This window comes from Bufo bufo, chromosome 3 (genome assembly GCF_905171765.1).
Source record: "Bufo bufo chromosome 3, aBufBuf1.1, whole genome shotgun sequence".
Taxonomy (NCBI): domain Eukaryota; kingdom Metazoa; phylum Chordata; class Amphibia; order Anura; family Bufonidae; genus Bufo; species Bufo bufo.
Window position 1 is genome coordinate 423,571,547 of NC_053391.1, and position 19,330 is coordinate 423,590,876.

General features: G+C 43.0%; 1 protein-coding gene across 21 annotated transcripts in view; it reads right to left on the bottom strand.

Annotated features, from left to right (window-relative positions):
- The window catches only part of LOC120995626 (ABI family member 3 binding protein), a 409,717-nt gene extending 391,029 nt beyond the window's left edge, over positions 1 to 18,688 (bottom strand). For all 21 annotated transcript variants that reach the window (XM_040424962.1, XM_040424958.1, XM_040424957.1 and 18 more), the window contains exon 1: positions 18,542 to 18,688. In XM_040424962.1, the coding sequence (XP_040280896.1) occupies positions 18,542 to 18,620 (79 nt within the window). In that variant the 5' untranslated portion in view covers positions 18,621 to 18,688. The remainder of the gene's footprint in view (positions 1 to 18,541) is intronic.
- Positions 18,689 to 19,330: the final 642 nt, after the last annotated feature.

Below are 19,330 nucleotides of genomic sequence, written 5' to 3' on the forward strand. Positions count from 1 at the left end.
CCCTCAGTCGTCTTTTTTCTAACGTGAATAACCCTAATTTTGATAATCTTTCAGGGTACTGTAGTTGCCCCATTCCAGTTATTACTTTAGTTGCCCTCCTCTGGACCCTCTCCAGCTCTGCTATGTCTGCCTTGTTCACTGGAGCCCAGAACTGTACACAGTACTCCATGTGTGGTCTGACTAATGATTTGTAAAGTAGTAGGAATATGTTCTCATCACGGGCACCTATGCCCCTTTTGATGCAACCCATTATCTTATTGGCCTTGGCAGCAGCTGCCTGACACTGTTTTTTGTAGCTTAGTTTGCTGTTTATTCAAATTCCTAGATCCTTTTCCATGTCAGTGTTACCGAGTGTTTTACCATTTAGTATGTACGGGTGACTTGCATTATTCCTTCCCATGTGCATAACTTTACATTTGTCAGTGTTAAACCTCATCTGCCACTTCTCTGCCCAAGCCTCCAATCTATCCAGATCCCTCTGTGGTAGTATACTGTCCTCTTCAGTGTTAATTACTTTACACAGTTTAGTGTCATCTGCGAAAATTGATATTTTACTATGCAAGCCTTCTACAAGATCATTAATAAATATATTGAAGAGAATAGGGCCCAATACTGACCCCTGAGGTACTCCACTAGTGACAGTGACCCAATCTGAGTATGTACCGTTAATAACCACCCTCTGTTTTCTATCATTGAGCCAGTTACTTACCCACTTACAGACGTTTTCTCCCAGTCCGAGCATTCTCATTTTATATACTAACCTTTTATGTGGTACAGTGTCAAATGCTTTGGAGAAGTCCAGATACACGACATCCATTGATTCGCCGCTGTCAAGTCTAGAACTTACCTCCTCATAGAAACTGATTAAATTAGTTTGACATGACCGATCCCTCACGAAGCCATGCTGATATGGCGTTATTTGCTTATTTCCGTTGAGATGCTCTAACATACCATCTCTCAGAAAACCTTCAAACAGTTTACTCACAACAGATGTTAAACTTACCGGACTATAGTTTCCAGGCTCTGTTTTTGGACCCTTTTTGAATATTGGCACCACATTTGCCATGTCCCAACCTTGTCCCAATTAACACTGTAAAATCTTCCTCTCCATCTCTGTATAAATGCAAGTTTATATCATTTTTCAGCCTGGGTGTAACACTGCCTGTAAATTTGTTTCGGTGTCTGTTTAGTGGTGCATGTCAAATATTAGCAGTTTCATATTAACAGCCCTTAAAAGGGAATCTGTCAGCAGTTTTATGCTGCTAGGTTCTAACAGCTCCATCACATCCCAATGAGTCCCCATACTCATGAGCTTCTGGCTTGGTCCCCATACTCATGAGCTTCTGGTCCATCTGCCACTTTTTTGAGTTTTTAAGTTTTTTCCCCAACTGAAGTAGCAGCAGGGGGCAAAGAAGATCAGGAGCTCATGAATATTCAGCATTCATCGGCATGCACTGGAGCTGTTAATACCAGATTTTAACAAAACGGCTTGGTGAATTAAAGAAAGTGACCCAGCATTTTGCTAAGAGGATCTGTTTATGTTGCCCTTAATTAGGACATAAAACTGGTGACAGATTTCAAAATAATTAGCCATAGAATTGTGCTAATCACATAGTAATGTCTATAGAAAGACTCCAATCACATAGCAGTTACCCACTAAACCTACAGAATATGCTTATAGTCCTTGACCAAACCACCATATTCTTAAATGATCAACTATAATTCATCTAAAGTTTTTATAGAATATTTATCACAAGTAAACAAATTATAAAAATTACATGATCCAAAAATATGTGCAGGTAAGCAATGATTTTTGCTTTCCAAGGGTAATACTTGGGTTGCAATTGTTTTTATATATTCCTGAAATTATATAATGGGACCAATGCAGCAGATCAGAAATTGTATTGCCCTTCCAATTGTTACAGAAGTCTTAACCACAGAAACCATTGTTGTCGCCAACATAAAGGGGCAGATATACAAAGCTAAATGTTCCAGAATTCTGGCTCAACAAAAACAAAAAATTGGGCCACATGGACCAGATTTATGTGTTTCAAACACTTTTTTGTGTCTGAAAGTGGTGTGGTTTAGTGTAATAGTAACTTAAAATGTGTCACACTGATTTAAACTTTTGGCATAAAGAAAGGCAATAGATGCATCAAATGTATCATACAGCATGACCCATTGTGGAACATCTTGGATCGTTCCAAGCTGTCTAAAGTTAAGACAGTATTAATAATTATGTGCCGACCTGTTTGAACGCTTTGTTGCAGGGGCAGAAACAGACAGCAAAGTGCCTCTGTCCAAGAACTTTATATGGGCCCCTTGCTCTCCAATAGCTCATTATTTTCCCTCTTATTTCTCATGCCCTCAGAACTCACTAGTAACTGAGTTATGAACTTGTTACCTCTTTACCGTACATGCAATCAATAAGAGGTTACTGGATGATTTTCGGGTTGCAGTGAGACCTAGGTACTATGTCTCTGTGCAGTTGCATAAGATATTCATGGGGTATGTCTGCCCTTGCTTTCAAGGACCATCTTTTGCCCATATCCATATACTTAAAGTTAAAATATTAATTGGCTCCACGATGACTATTCTAAGGTGAAAACACTCTTTACTTAAGACCACAACTTGAGACCAAAAACTAGTAATTAGTCCCGAAGCCACCAAAATATTAGTTCAAAATCCCCCAAAAAATTAAGATTTAAATTAATACTCAGCAAAATAGCTAATACAGATAATGTAAGTTCATATCTAACAAAAGAGCTGCTGGAAGCTGTAAATCACAGTCTATTTTGAAGACAGGATCATCTTTAGAATCCTGCATAGTACACACAGCATACTAGAGTATTCCTGAACACCGCCAGAGGTGTCAATCCGATTGTCCAAAAACTCCCTTATAATCTACAGGAGAAGTGTATCACACATAGTTCCCATTATAAACAGTTTCATAATGGGTAGACTTTGTTACTCAACAGGCAAGGATCAAAAACTATCCCAGTTTTGACTTTACATTGTCATGTTCCACTACCCCTGGTGTCAAACCTTATAAAACACCAGTGGCAGTCCACAAAACTAACGTTGCCTCCACAGGTTCTCCTTACAGGCCGTTTAAGTCTTCTCAAAGAGAGAACAAACTCAAAGATCTTACCAGAGAATGCCCCCTGCACAAGAAATCACATCCTCTACTAAAATGCAGAGCCTTTAAGGAGAAGTCTTCAGAGGACTACAAATAATTACTCAAAGGAAACATCTGCTTCAGGTGCTGCACTACAACATCGCACTTCGCCAGGAACTGTAAGGTCAGTGTGACATGCACAGAATGCGGTAGCACAGAACACAACACGGCCTTACACCCTGGAACAACTTCTCAGGTATCATCAGAAGCAGAGGAGCATGAGGGAAAGCAGATAGACACTGACATAGACACCGCAGTAGTCACTTCTCACTGTACAGAGATCTGTAAAAATCTGCCTTGTCAGAGTTTATCCGGTCAGTCACCGAGATAAGTCGATCAAGGTATATGCAATCTTAGATGATCAAAGCAACAGGTCTTTAGCTAAATCCACCTTCTTCGACACTTTCAACATTGTAGGGAAGAGACATACTACGAGTTCATAAGACTAAAGGACAGAATAAAGGTCTCCAGAACGCTCCATACGCCCAGAGACTTGACCTAGAATGGATGAAGAAAATAGGAGTTAGGAGCAGCACTACATACGGCTTTATGCAGAGCTCTGGTGGTGTGATGCAGCAGCTGGGCAGGAGACCCCAGATCCAAGGTGGTCCACAGGTAATCAGAAAAAATGGAAGGCCACAGCAGCATATCCAACCAAGCTTCTTTATTGTGCGAAGTTCCAAGGTACAGTGTACAAAAATCACAACGTTTCGGCTAGATTAAGCCTTTGTCAAGTGTATATTGCAAGTATGCAGACTCACATATATATAATAAAACTCAAGCACACCCACATCATTACTCGCCCAATGGGCACAGAAATTGATGACATACCTCCACATGCAACAAATCATAGTGAGTACTCACAGCAGTTTCAAATCAGCAGGAGCGCGTACAGCCATCTCACCTGCATCTAAAGATCAATGGCGGCAAGACTTGTATCCCACAGCGTCCGCTCATGACGACTGCGCATGTCCACATACTTCATATGGCCGCGACCGCGCACCTCAGTGCACGTCATCAAATGCAGACAGTGTAGGGCCTAGAAATATGACGTGAATCAACAACATGGCGCACAACCAATCAGGGGCGCATACAACAGCGGCACTAAAGGCCGGCGTACATGTCACGTGACCGGGAGCACCCGATCATGTGACCGCAATATCATGTTGTGAGTCGTGTCACATAACTAGCACAGAGAATTACCCCATGGTTACATGTTAACAACCGTACATTGAATGGAGAAATACAAAAGTTAGTGCTCACTAACTATATGTCAAAAGTCATGGATAGCAAGAAACCGAGACCGGAGGCCTACTAACATGTGGGAGTCACTACAATTAGAGCTATTGAAGGAGGTGCTTATTGCAAACCTATATCATAAAAACATAAATACATACAAATATAGAGCCAAAAATGAAATGTTTGGCCACAGGTTTGTCCATGCTTGCCTTGCGGATCGTGCTTTTGTGCTTGTTTATACGTTCGTGGATTTCCATTGTAGTCTCCCCTACATACAGTCAGGTCCATAAATATTGGGACATGGACACAATTCTAACATAGAGCCAAAAATGTTAGAATTGTGTCCATGTCCCAATATTTATGGACCTGACTGTATGTAGGGGAGACTACAATGGAAATCCACGAACGTATAAACAAGCACAAATGCACGATCCGCAAGGCAAGCATGGACAAACCTGTGGCCAAGCATTTCATGGAGGCCGGACACTCTGTAAACCAACTGCGATTCAGGGTGATTGACAGTGTAGGGATCCTCCGTCGGGGTGGAGATAAGGATGCTATACTTAGAAAAAAAGAACTCAAATAGATCTATACACTGAGATCCTTACAGCCCTTTGGACTTAATTTGGAGTTCAATGTGGCAGGGATCAGCTAGATCCTCATCCGTTATATTTGTATGTATTTATGTTTTTATGATATAGGTTTGCAATAAGCACCCCCTTCAATAGCTCTAATTGTAGTGACTCCCATATGTTAGTAGGCCTCCGGTCTCGGTTTCTTGCTATCCATGACTTTTGACATATAGTTAGTGAGCACTAACTTTTGTATTTCTCCATTCAATGTACGGTTGTTAACATGTAACCATGGGGTAATTCTCTGTGCTAGTTATGTGACACGACTCACAACATGATATTGCGGTCACATGATCGGGTGCTCCCGGTCACGTGACATGTACGCCGGCCTTTAGTGCCGCTGTTGTATGCGCCTCTGATTGGTTGTGCGCCATGTTGTTGATTCACGTCATATTTCTAGGCCCTACACTGTCGGCATTTGATGACGTGCACTGAGGTGCGCGGTCGCGGCCATATGAAGTATGTGGACATGCGCAGTCGTCATGACCGGACGCTGTGGGATACACGTCTTGCCGCCATTGATCTTTAGATGCAGGTGAGATGGCTGTACATGCTCCTGCTGATTTGAAACTGCTGTGAGTACTCACTATGATTTGTTGCATGTGGAGGTATGTCATCAATTTCTGTGCCCATTGGGCGAGTAATGATGTGGGTGTGCTTGAGTTTTATTATATATATGTGAGTCTGCATACTTGCAATATACACTTGACAAAGGCTTACTCTAGCCGAAACGTTGTGATTTTTGTACACTGTGCCTTGGAACTTCGCACAATAAAGAAGCTTGGTTAGATATGCTGCTGTGGCCTTCCATTTTTTCTGTTGACCTAGAATGGGTCATCATAGGAGACGTCTGTCTAGGAGGAGCACACAATTCGACCTCAGTCAACAGTATGCTAAACCAAAACACTTGAAAATGGACGTCCTTCCCTATTCCAGACATGTCAGAGCAGTTTCCTGATAAAATAATTGACACACAGAGCTCCTATGCTTTGTCCTTTCACAGATCCCTCCTGTGAAGACCACACCTGTGGTCTTCCACAGGACAAGAGAAGACAATAGGGTCGCATGTCCATAGAATACAGGCTGTTCTTGGATATCATGGATCAAGGAATAGTAAAAGACAAGTCAAAAAGCTGGGTCGCACATTTACCGTTTAAACTCCGGAGACAACGCTTACCTAACAACAAAGTACTTGTCATTTCTGTACCTTCATGGAAAGAATATTCCAAAACAACCATGCAGAAATGGCACCCACGCTCGAAGACTCCGAGGAGTGTTGGTACTTACCCATATTCGGAGTGTATCATCCTAAAAAAACAGGGCAGATACGAGTAGTATTCGACTTGAGCGTTAGGTGAGAAGGTGTCTGCCTAAATGATATCTTACTGTCTGGTCCAGACCTCAACAACAGACTTCTAGAAGTACTTCTCCGCTTCCGCAGAGATTCCGTAGCATTTATGTCCAACATACAACAGATATTCCACTGCTTCCTCGTCAAGGAAGAACACAGAAACTACTTGAGGTTCTTCTGGTACTGCAACAATGACCCCAATGAAGACATTGTAGAGTACCGAATGAGAGTGCACATCTTCGGAAACAGTCCTTCCTCTGCAGTCACTATCTATGGTCTCAGACATTAAGCCCGAGAGGGTGAAGCAAATTATGGGTCATAAGTCAGATCCTTTGTGGAAAAGGATTTCTATGTGGACGACTGCTTGAAATCCACACCCACGAATGAGACTGCAATCGGTCTCCTAAAAAGGACCCAAGAAATGCTCGCTCTATCAAATTTAAGGTTGCACAAAATCGCCTCCAACACCATTCAAATGATCTAAATGACTTGGATTTTAGCACCAACTCCCTTCCCATGTAGCGGACCCTCAGTTTTCTCTGGGATTTAAAGGCAGACACATTCACCAAATTAGCAAGGAAGAAAAGCCCTTCACACACAGAGGAGTCCTGTCCACCATAAACAGCTTATATGATCCTCTGGGATTTGTAGCGCCTGTTACCATCCAAGGTAAAATGATGTTAAGAGACTTTACCACAGAGACGTCTGATTGGGATGATCCGCTTCCCACGGAGAAAAAGAACCTATGGACAGGTTGGAAGAAGTCTCTTGAAGCTTTGTCCAGCCTTTATGTGGTGGGACCGTATGCTTCCATGCCATCAACTGGTCAAGATGCAAAGACTGTATATCTTCTGCGATGCTTCAGTCAAGGCGATTGCTGCCATAGCATACTTGAAGACCATTGATGTCAAAGAACAATGCCATATAGGATTTGTTATGAGCCGGACCAAACTGGCACCACTCCGCAAACACACGATACCCAGACTGGAGCACTGCGCTGTTGTGCTTGGAGTGGAGTTGGCTGAACTTAAAACATCAGGAATGAACCTGGAAATCAAAGAAGTTGAGCTTTACACGGACAGCAAGGTAGTCCTAGGATATATTTGCAACAAACCAGACGCTTTTTCGTCTATGTCGGCAATCGGGTTCTAAGGATCAGGAGATCCACTTGTCCTAAACATAGTGGAACTACGTGCCTACACAGCATAATCCTGCAGACCACGAGACTAGATCTGTCGCACCTAAACACCTTAAGAACACAACATGGTTTATGGGTCCTGCATTCCTGTACCGTTCAACGTCTTGCAGTACCAGAGCCAACACATTTGAATTGGTAGACCCAGATGCAGATCTGACCTGAAGTATCTGTTCTACGTACATTGACTTTGGACCACCAACTCAAATCCCATCGTTTCAACAGGTTCTCCACTTGGATGTTGCTTGTTTGTGGTATAGCCTGTGTAGTTCATATAGCTCAGTCTTACAAGTCGACATTACCTGTGAGCCAAAGCCCTGCAAAGGTTGGCATCGCTGCAAACATGCCTTTACCGCTGCTAACCTGGAAAGTAGTGATGGAGGAACATTGTCCGGGACGATCAAATGTTCGTGAACCGTGATTTCGCGGTGGGCCCCATTTACTTTAATGGCAGGCGAACCTGAAAAACCTTCAGGTCATATTTTCAGCCAGTAAACACTTACTAGAAGTACACAAATAGTCCCACAACATGGACAGTGATATTCCAGTGAATTTCCACAAAAAATATATATTTTAATCAGGGGCCATTTGTATGCGTCTTAAAGGGAAACTCTCAAAAATGTGCCCTGCTGGACCCTAGAAAAATGTTATTTCCTATCGGTTTGATGTATACAAATGTGCAGCACTCCACATTTTTGTATCCTGCAGAGTCCATTCAAAAATGCAAACGTTATCGTTAACGTAATTTTTTTTTCTACCATGGAACTGTATGGTGAACAACGGACGCCACTGTATGGCATCAGTCTGAGGCATCTGTTAATGCATACATTTTTGGTATGCATTAAATGGATGGCAAAAATAGCATGTGAACATAGTCCTAGTGTCAGAATAAGCACCAGTACACAGCGGAGCAGCGCGGCGGAGATTTAACTGACAGCAAAGAACTTTCGATTCTGTGGCTGGAAGTACATTAGGCGGTCACAGGATAAATATGTAACTGTCGGCCGGTACAGGCCCCAAAAATTAGCCAATAGGCATTCACCTGACTGCAAAGAACTTTTGATTCTGTGGCTGGAGATACATTAGGCGGTCACAGGATAAATATGTAAATGTTGGCCAGTACAGGCCCCAAAAATTTGCCAATATGCATCACCTGACTGCAAAGAACTTTGGATTCAGTGGCTGGTGGTACATTAGGTGGTCACAGGATAAATATGTAATTGTCGGCCACTGATCGGCCTGTGACCGCAGAGCTGAAAGTAGTGCAGGTCGTCCCTAGGTGAGTGCTGGGCTTACCGCGACATATGCGTTGACAGCACAAGCTGCGGATGGCAACACTATTATCAGCAGCTGACATGTTAAAAAAAAGCCCACACTGCGGAGCCATGTGACGGCATCCTGGGAGTGCAAGATGTGACGGTGCATGGTGGATGGCTCGCTCCAGATACATTTGCAGTGTGCTTTTTGCCTCCTGTGCATTGCGAGTTCTGCCTGCTTCTCCTCCTTCTCGTCCATATCTTCTGCTCCGTCTCTCCCTCTGAACTCCCCTCCTCTGCTTCTCTTGTGGGCACCCATGTGACGTCCATCGACACGTCATCATCATCATCTTAACCGCCACTGACATTAGAGATCTTGGAGTAGGCAGCAACAGGGGGGACCACCCTCCTTGGGCTGATCTGGGTACTGCAGCCAAGAATGGCTGCGCATCGGTAAGGTCTGGGAATGGATGAGAAAATATTCGAGTGGAGGGGCTATGGTGGTGGTGGTGGTGGTGTCTTTGGGGGTGCACACAGCAGAGAGTGAGGAGGGTGCTGATACAGAGGATGAGGAGGGTGCAGAAGAGGAAGGCTGAGTGAGCCACTCAACCAACTCTGATGAGCCCTTTGAAGTTATCGCACGCGCCTTCTCCAACATCCCATTTAGGGTCCGGCCTGGTGCACCTGCCCGACCCTTACCATCCCTGCGGAATGGTCTGCCTCTTCCTCTGCCTGTCATTTTCTAAATAACTCTCTGCCTAAGTTTGTAGAGAAGAGCAGTTTTTGTCGAAGAAGGTATATGGCACCTCTCAATCAGTATTTGGCGGAAACAGGTATATAGCACCCCTCAATCAGTATTTTGTGGAAGCAGGTGTATTGCAGCCCTCAATTAGTATTTGGTGGAAGAAGGTATATAGCAATAGCACCCCTCAATCAGTATTTAGTGGAAGAAGGTATATGGCACCCCTCAATCAGTATTTGGCGGAAACAGGTATATTGCACCCCTCAATCAGTATTTGGCGGAAACAGGTATATGGCACCCCTCAATCAGTATTTTGTGGAAGAAGGTATATAGCAATAGCACCCCTCAATCAGTATTTGGCGGAAACAGGTATATGGCACGCCTCAATCAGTATTTTGTGGAAGCAGGTGTATTGCAGTCCTCAATTAGTATTTGGTGGAAGAAGGTATATAGCAATAGCACCCCTCATTCAGTATTTAGTGGAAGAAGGTATATGGCACCCCTCAATAGGTATTTGGCGGAAACAGGTATATAGCACCCCTAAATCAGTATTTGGTGGAAACAGGTATATAGCACCCCCCAATCAGTATTTGGTGGAAACAGGTATATGGCACCCCTCAATCAGTATTTTGTGAAATCAGTTGTATCGCAGCCCTCAATCAATATTTGGTGGAAGAAGGTATATAGCAATAGCACCCCTCAATCAGTATTTTGTGGAAGAAGGTATATGGCACCCCTCAATCAGTATTTGGCGGAAACAGGTATATAGCACTCCTCAATCAGTATTTGGTGGAAACTGGTATATAGCACCCCCAATCAGTATTTGGCAGAAACAGGTATATAGCACCCTCAATCAGGATTTTGTGGAAAAAGGTATATCGCAGCCCTCAAGCAGTTTTTTGGGGGCAACAGGTATATCACACCCGTTGCAATTAGTTACTCCAATAGCGTTTGTCCCTTTATCTAGCTGCAGTATCTCAGCAGAACCTCACACAACTGCTGCACAATACAAATATAATATAGTTTCTATGTTAGAATTGTTATGTTAGAGTATATAACAACCCTCTATATCACACCTATCCATAGCACACCTATACCAGTCCTTAAAAATAGTTTTTTTGGCCCTATTAGCTAGCGTTTGGTGTCCCTAACTGTCCCTGCTCCAAAATGCAACCTCTCCCTACACTGGTAAAACACATAATGTAAAATGGCTGCCAAATCAGGTTCTTTTATAGGGTTGAGGGTGTGTCCATATGTGAAACGTCCCAATTGGCTGTCTTGTCCGACCTGATGGATGTGTCATGGGTCAAAGTTCGGCGCTTTGCAAACCCCCTTCCCCCCCAGTGAGAGGCCCACAAGTAGTGAACCTTTCTTCTCGGCTTTTAAACCAAACTGAGATCCGAGTTCTCGAGCTGGGCCTGTCTTTTGTACACCGAAGTTTAACACATTCCACACAGTTAAGGAAATACATTTATTTGTGTGGAAGCAAACTCATACCATTGGATATTCTGTCTGACGTACGTCTACTTTTTGACCTAGAAACCGAGATCCCACCTAGTGAGGGTACTGGCCCTTTCTCTAACCTCAAACTTAAAAGCAACAAAATGCCTCCCCTCACCGGTGAGATCTCTTGTATTGATGTATTTCTGGACTTAGTGACCACTCAGATTGGGGAACTTACCTCCTCAAAACATAGGTTTAACTGCGGTCGTGCCATGACCACCGCATTGTCCAACCTGGAACATGACCCCTCAGTGGTGATTAAACCGTCTGACAAGGGGGGCAATGTGGTGGTTATGGATAACGAACAATACCGACTGATGTGTGAATCAATATTGAAGGACCAACGGGTGAGGTTTTATCACGGGATCCTATTGAGGAATACAAACAAGAGCTTAAGGTTATTCTAGACGATGCTAAAAAACATAGCTTGATCACAATAGATGAATATCAATTCATTTTTGCAACATTCCCTAGGCAGGTAACATTCTATTGTTTGCCGAAGCTACATAAAGGGGTATCACCCCTCAAAGGTCGCCCCATTGTATCAGGGGTGGGCAATCTTTGTCAGAATGTTGGCCTCTACATCGACCAGATCCTGGCTCCTTTTGTTTTAGCCTTACCATCCTATACACGGGATACCACGGATCTATTAAAACGCCTGGAGGGGGTCCACGTTGATGCTGATGACTTAATTGCCAGCATTGACGTGGAAGCCCTCTATTCAAGTATCCCTCATGAAATGGGATTAAGAGCGGTACAGTTTTTCCTCCAAACTAGAGGCTGTCAGTACCGTGCCCACAGTCATTTTGTTCTTCAGCTACTTGAGTTTACTTTGACCAGAAATGTATTTTCATCCAATCGGAAGATCTACCACCACCTCAGGGGCACTGCGATGGGGAGTCCATATGCCCCATCGTATGCGAACTTGTTCCTGGGCTGGTGGGAAGCAGCTTTAAATACCGAGCCCATAGGACTGTGGGCATGGTACATTGATGAAATTTTTGTCATATGGCACGATACCAAGAAGACCTTTGAGTCCTTTGTTAAGGACCAGAACACGAATTAGATAGGTCTTCATTTCACGTGCGAATCAAATGAGCAGGTATTACCCTTTTTGGATGTCCTGATCACTAAGATTCAGTCAGGCAAGCTGGACACCTCGGTGTATAGAAAACATAAGTCTACAAATTCCCTCCTTAGATGGGAAAGTGAACATTCGTTCCCTCTAAAACGTGGGATCCCTAAGGGACAGTATTTATGTCTGAGATGGAATTGTTCCACTAATTGTTTCACTTGCGCCAGAGATTTTTGGCAAGAGGTTATCCTGACAATGTTCTGAAATCGGCATTTAGATCAGCCTTAATTGAGGAACGCTCCACTCTCCTTACCCCTAGACCTAGACCGGCACCAACAAATAGATGGATTTGCCTAATAACTTCCTATGATGGCGAAGCCAAATCAATCAGAGGTATAATTGACAGGAATTGGCACATCCTTTTGATGGACCCAGATCTGAAGGAGGTGTTGGGGGATTATCCCCACATCACCTACAGACGAGGTAGGAGTCACGGCTGCTACAGGTGTAGCGGGTGCATCGCCTGTCAATACATCAAGACCGGCAAATCCTTCAAAAGCAATGTTACAGGCAAGGAATTTGTCATTCGTGAATAGATCAACTGTCGGACTAGAGGGGTAATTTACCGACTTGCCTGCCAATGTGGAAAAGAATATGTAGGCAAGACAATCTGGGAATTTCGTAGGAGGGTGGGCGAACACCTCAACGACATTGCCAAAAATACGGACACTCCTGTGGCAAAACATGTCCACAATTTTCATAATGGCTCTGCACACCTTTCTTTCATGGCCATTGACAAAGTGAACCCACCGGTAAGGGGCGGTGATTGGGACAAAATTATATTACAGAGGGAGGCCAAATGGATCTACGATCCTAAAACCATGGCCCCTACTGGTCTCAATGAGCAGCTAAATTTTGGCTGCTTTATTTAGCTATATGTGGGCACCCCCCTTATCTGCTTGCATTAATTTTTCTTCCAGATTACCCTTTACAGTAGGATGAGAGGAGGAAGAGGAGGGGGGGCACTAGTGTCATCATATTGGGCCCCCTTTATTTAGGATTGGTCCTGACATCCCAGCTTGGTGCAATATGCTGCCTCCATTTAGGCATTATGTATTTTCTCCCTCTTATTCTCCCCTCCCCTCTCTTTCCCTGTTTCTTTATTCTCTTGTTCTTTTGTTCAGGAGTATATTGCTCTCTGTTTCTGTCTGATTAAGAGAACATAAGCCATCTTTATTACCTGATTTCCTGCATTAAATGCTACATATATTTCTCAATTGGTATATGAGCGCTGGCTGATTGCCCGCTCCACTGCAGCATGTGTCAGATGTCAGCGCACTCGCCGGCATTTCCTGTCTGCATAGCAACGCGTGCGCATCTCCTCCTGACGCCCACCCGCCACACGTGACCGGGCGCTGCGCTTCACCGGCTGGTGAGCTGCGTTTCAACTGCTTGACGCGCCTGTTGGTGGAGCGTATCATTTAGGTCAGGTGTCCTGATCACGTGATACGGGGAGGCGGAGCTGTGGAGTCTCAGGGCGTGCATTGCGTCTATAAACATGGCCCCTCACATTTAATTTGGCGTGCAGCTGTTGGAACGAATTCAGCTGTTCCATTGGTGTTCCCCCAGCCACTTGTGGGGTTTACCATCTGTAAGGGACCATTGATGTCCCGGTTTTGTATCCTATGGATCTACTAATCTAAGGTATGTCCCTGTTGTGTCCACCTGTAGTTCTCATCTTATTGTGAACCATTTATTATTTTGATTATATCCTTTTTGTAGGACGGTTACTTTTACCTATTTGGATTACTTCCCCTGATGATAGATGACTTGAAACGTGACACGTCGGGAACTATCCTATAGGGCACATTAGGGATACCTCCCTATTCCAGGGTCAGGTATCCGGGCGGGGTCGCCCCTTGCGGGGCAGGTACTCTGTATAGACAGGCAGGGCTGTATCAGCAATGTTCCCAATCCCCATTCAGGGATAACTAGGGATACCAGTTCCCTGCGTTGTCTACACTCTGAATCTACCAACGAACATACCAAGTTACTGGCCTAGACGTAGTTTATCTCCTCTACCACGCTTGGCCTGTCCCTATTGGGGTTACTTCGGAATAGTAAGACTGTTCCATATTTCTAAGCCATATATATTATCCCTTGACTGTGGTGCGAGGTTTTAAATATTATCAGTAAAAGTTATATTTTAGCTCCCTTTTTGCTCCCTTGGGGGAATTCATGTTTGGTAAAAAGTATAAATCTGAAGGTGTCAGCCCACTACAAAGCATAGAGGGGGGAGTTGCAGAGAGCGACGAGGAGAAAGCAAAGCTATTAAATATTTTTCTCTCCACTGTATTCACTGAGGAAAATAAACTGTCAGATGAAATGCAGAATGTAAAAGTATATTCCCCATTAAAAGTGCCCTGTCTGACCCAGGAAGAAGTACAAAAACGACTTAAAAAGATTAAAATAGACAAATCACCAGGGCCAGATGGCATACACCCCTGCATCCTAAGAGAATTAAGTAATGTCATAGCCAGACCCTTATTTCTGATATTTACAGACTCTATACTGACAGGGAGTGTTCCACAGGATTCTGTAGTAAAGTGAGGAACCGCACTCAATTCAAAGATGTCACCGGTGCCAATCAAGGGCTGTTAGGCCGTTATCCAAGTAATAAAGTATTGAGGCACTCAGGTTGAAAATTTAGCAATTAAAGTATAGATTTATTTCATATTTTCTGCATCATCCATTTGCCCAGTGGTACATATCAATAGCAGAATATTTCTGACCGGACGTTTCGGTCACAATGGACCTTCATCAGCGGTCATATTATCTGTAGGGTGGGTAGAGGCATTCCTAGGGCACTGGATGCAAGATAAACATATCTGGTGAGAGATCTATCTTTGTTTCAGGGATATTGTGTGTTGAAGAGCTATTCACTTAATTGTAATTGTTACTCAGGGAGTTGTTACTACTGTTAGCTAGACATGTAATCTTATGTACAGGCAGCCATTTTATCATATGCTTCAGTGTTAATGCAAATGTTATAGTACATGCTATCTATACTTTATACTAATACTTGCTATTTGTATTCTTAAAGTTTTACCAAACAATCCTGTTTTGCTAATCAACAATTCTGTTTTACCAATAAACAAGTTAGACTACAAAGAACAGTCCTCTTATTTGGAAGGAATGATTTATGCTGAATGTCAGACTGCACACTGTGTGAACGTGTATGAAGACAGAACAATGGGTATAACAGCATACATGTTTTACCCTTCATTGTTCATCTAGGCATGGTCCCATACATATGGTTTTGTCTGTGTCTAGTACTGCAGCTCTTGTCAGTACAGTCCAATTCACGTAAATGGGACTAAGTAGCAGCAGCTTGAGTACTTTGGCCTCTTACAAGGCCATGTGACATCACATTTATAGGTCATATAGACACAGCTCAGTCCCATTCAAGTTAGGGACCTGAGCTATAATACCAAAAACAGCCATTATCCATTGGAGGGCACTGTGGTTGGTAAGTTGTGAGGAGGCTGCCATGGTGTGAAAGTAGCCTAACATCTATTTGAGACAATGGAATCAGTTTGCAGTCTTATAGTCTTATTTAGTTCCAAGATGAGTTTGATGGGGGATTTTTATATCATGTCAGCGGGTGACTGAGAAAAATTGAAAGCTGATATAAAGTTATGTCAGTTTAGTCATTTGGAGACCAATGCAATACACTGTAGTTCGAGGTGTTATTTTATGCATTTTATCCCATGTCAAATATCATTCACTGCAGGTTTACAACACGTTGTTCTCGTTTGTATATATAAAAAAAGACTCCCTAATGGTAATATATGGATGCAATAACACACCAGAAATTCCACCACCATACTCCTTATTGGCAGACTAAGGGGTCATGCAGACGACCGTGTGCCCTCCGAGACATATGGTCCGTGAGCGGGCCATATGTCCCGGAGTGGCATACATCGTGCGCACGGGAGTGCACAGCATCATAGGTTACTATGATGCTGTGCGCATCGAGCCGCCCGTGGAACTATTGTCCCGCACTCATAATATTATATGAGTGCGGGACAATAGTTCCGCGGGCGGCCCGATGCGCACAGCATCATAGTAACCTATGATGCTGTGTGCTCCCGTGCGCACAATGTATGCCGCTCCGGGGCATATGGCCCGCTACCAGACCGTATGTCTAGGAAGGCATACGGTCGTGTACATGAGCCCTAACTGAGAGCATGCATGCACTTTATAAAAGCACGTCTGTTTAGCTGATTGAGTCTTCAAATTATTTGAGTGGCTCACCAACACCTTTCTTGTAAAGTAGCCAGAAGGATCTGACCTTTCAACTGATCAGTGATCTCCCATGTATCTGTCCCCTCATCAGCAGTTTATAAGTTGTTCATTGAAGACCAACATGTCATTGCTATTAGGGCAGCTTATAGCTCTTTAAATATGAAGACATCTGCCTGGTGCCAAATTTTATTTAAAGCTTGAGTCTTGGGGACTTACACATAAAGCGGTTCCCTGATATGCTTCCATTTTCAGAATTGCAGCCTCATTACTATGCAATAATAGAAAAAGGCTCTTGTTAGGAACTCAAACATTGCAGGACAGCCTGTATTCTGCCTATTTGATCAAAGTGCCTGTGTATTCTGAAAGTCCAGGGTAATAACAGATTTTCCCACTGTTTGATAAAATAAACTCATGCAAAAACTACTGTAGGTTCATAGATGTAGACGCAACTCCTAAAGTAACTACTGTAGGTTCATAGATGTATATGCAACTCCTAAAGTAATTACTTTTAGGTTCAAAGATGTAGATGGAACTCCTCAAGTAACTAATGTAGGTTCATAGATGTAGATGCAACTCCTCAAGTAACTACTGTAGGTTCATAGATGTAGATGCAACTCCTAAAGTAACTACTGTAGGTTCATAGATACAACTCCTAAAGTAAATACTGTAGGTTCATAGATGTAGATGCAACTCCTAAAGTAACTACTGTAGGTTCATATATGTAAATGCAACTCCTAAAGTAACTACTGTAGGTTCATAGAGACAACTCCTAAAGTAACTACTGTAGGTTCATAGATGTAGATGCAACTTCTAAAATAAATACTGTACATTTATAGATGCAACACCTAAAGTAACTACTGTAGGTTTATAGATGTAACTCCTAAAATAACTACTGTAGGATTACCATACAGTATGTACAACACACAACACAAATGACAGATGTTTCATTTTGTTCCAGCATTTTGTGCATAGTTTTTGCAAGGATATTTTAAGAAAACCATTGCAGCTGTATAAGGCTACTTTCACACTAGCGTTTCTATTTTCCGGTATTGAGATTCGTCATAGGGTCTCAATACCAGAAAAAAAACGCTTCAGTTTTGTCCCCATTCATTGTCAATGGGGACAAAATGTAACTGAACAGAACGGAATGCTCCAAAATGCATTCCGTTCCGTTCTCATACCGGAGAGCAAACCGCAGCATGCTGTGATTTGCTTTCCGTCCTGGGATGCGGAGCAAGACAGATCCATCATGACCCACAATGCAAGTCAATGGGGACAGATCCGTTTTCTCTGACACAATCGAAAACGGATCTGCCCCCCCCCCCCATTGACTTTCAATGGAGTTCATGACGGATCCGTCTTGGCTATGTTAAAGATAATACAACCGGATCCGTTCATAACGGATGCAGATGGTTGTATTATCAGTAACGGAAGCGTTTTTGCTGAACCCTGCCCGATCCAGCAAAAACGCTAGTGTGAAAGTAGCCTAAGACTTTTCATACAGATACAGTGGAGCTCCAGGCTTGTATAGCTGTTTGCACTGACCTGGACTATGATCAAGAATGACACAACATGTGTCACCAAATCCTCACTATTGCTGCTGTCAATGAGATCATATCAAAGGCTACTGTACATGGTTCACTATCACAGACTCTTAGGTTGTCCACCATCTGGAATACCGTCCTTGATCAAGTAGAAGCATGCACAAGTGTTACATTCAGATACATAATATTGGGAGACTGCAGCTGCACTATTGCAATATGCCAAAATCAAGTTACAGAAAGCGACCCACCCAGGCAGAGGGGGAGTGACACAGTTTTGCAAACTTTCTTCCACATGTAACAAAATTATATAAAAAAAAGTTATAATACAAAAATTATATATATATATATATATATATATATATATATATATCTCCAACAGCCTATAGACAGTACAGAAAACAGACATTGCATATGGCTATAAACAGTGTTAACCCCTCATGCTCATGCTCTCCCACTGCATTAATGAGTAGTGCAATATACTCTACTTCTCCAAGAACATGTAACTAAGCATTACTTGCCTTTTGGTAACTTCTGTGCATCTCCAAGGTAAGCTAGAATAATTCCACAGAAAAGAAGGAAGGAGAGCCTTGAGATCATGTTTGCAGCTCCCAGCACAGTGACAGATGCTGGTGTGGAAGGCTCAGCAAGGTGGCTGCAGTTTCCACTTCTCCCTCCACTAGCAGGGCAGTAACTGGGACAGAGCTAAGATCAGCTGGGCGGAGACATGACGACATCTTCAACTCAGCTTCATTTGCATAAATGCAAGCATCTGAAGACTGTAAGTGAGCACATTATATGTATTCCATATTATGCAAAGAGCATAGAAAGATTGGATGAGATGTGATACACTGTCTGAGGATGCTCTTCTTAAAGAACTTTTCCTTGCAGAATGTTAGTGTGGATTTACCTGCAGTTTACTGATATATGATTCCCTTACATACCATATACTGATTATGGTGATGTCACAGGGATTTGTCAGATGGTTTCACAGTGGGAGATTTATCAAAACTGGTGTAAACAAAAACTAGTCTAGTTGCTCATAGCAACCAATCAGATTCCACCTTTCATTTTCCAAAGGAGCGCTGAGAAATGAAAGGTGGAATCTGATTGGTTGCTATGGGCAACTACACCAGTTTTCCTTTACATCACTTTTGATACATTTTCCCCACAGTCCTTTAACTGAAACATTCATGTGGTGTCACAGCTTCTTGTATGACAGAAAAGCAAGTCACAGGAGTTTACCTTGTGGTGTCACAGCAGCATGCCTGACTGAAATCCACTTGTGATGTCACTGTAGTAAGGTCAAA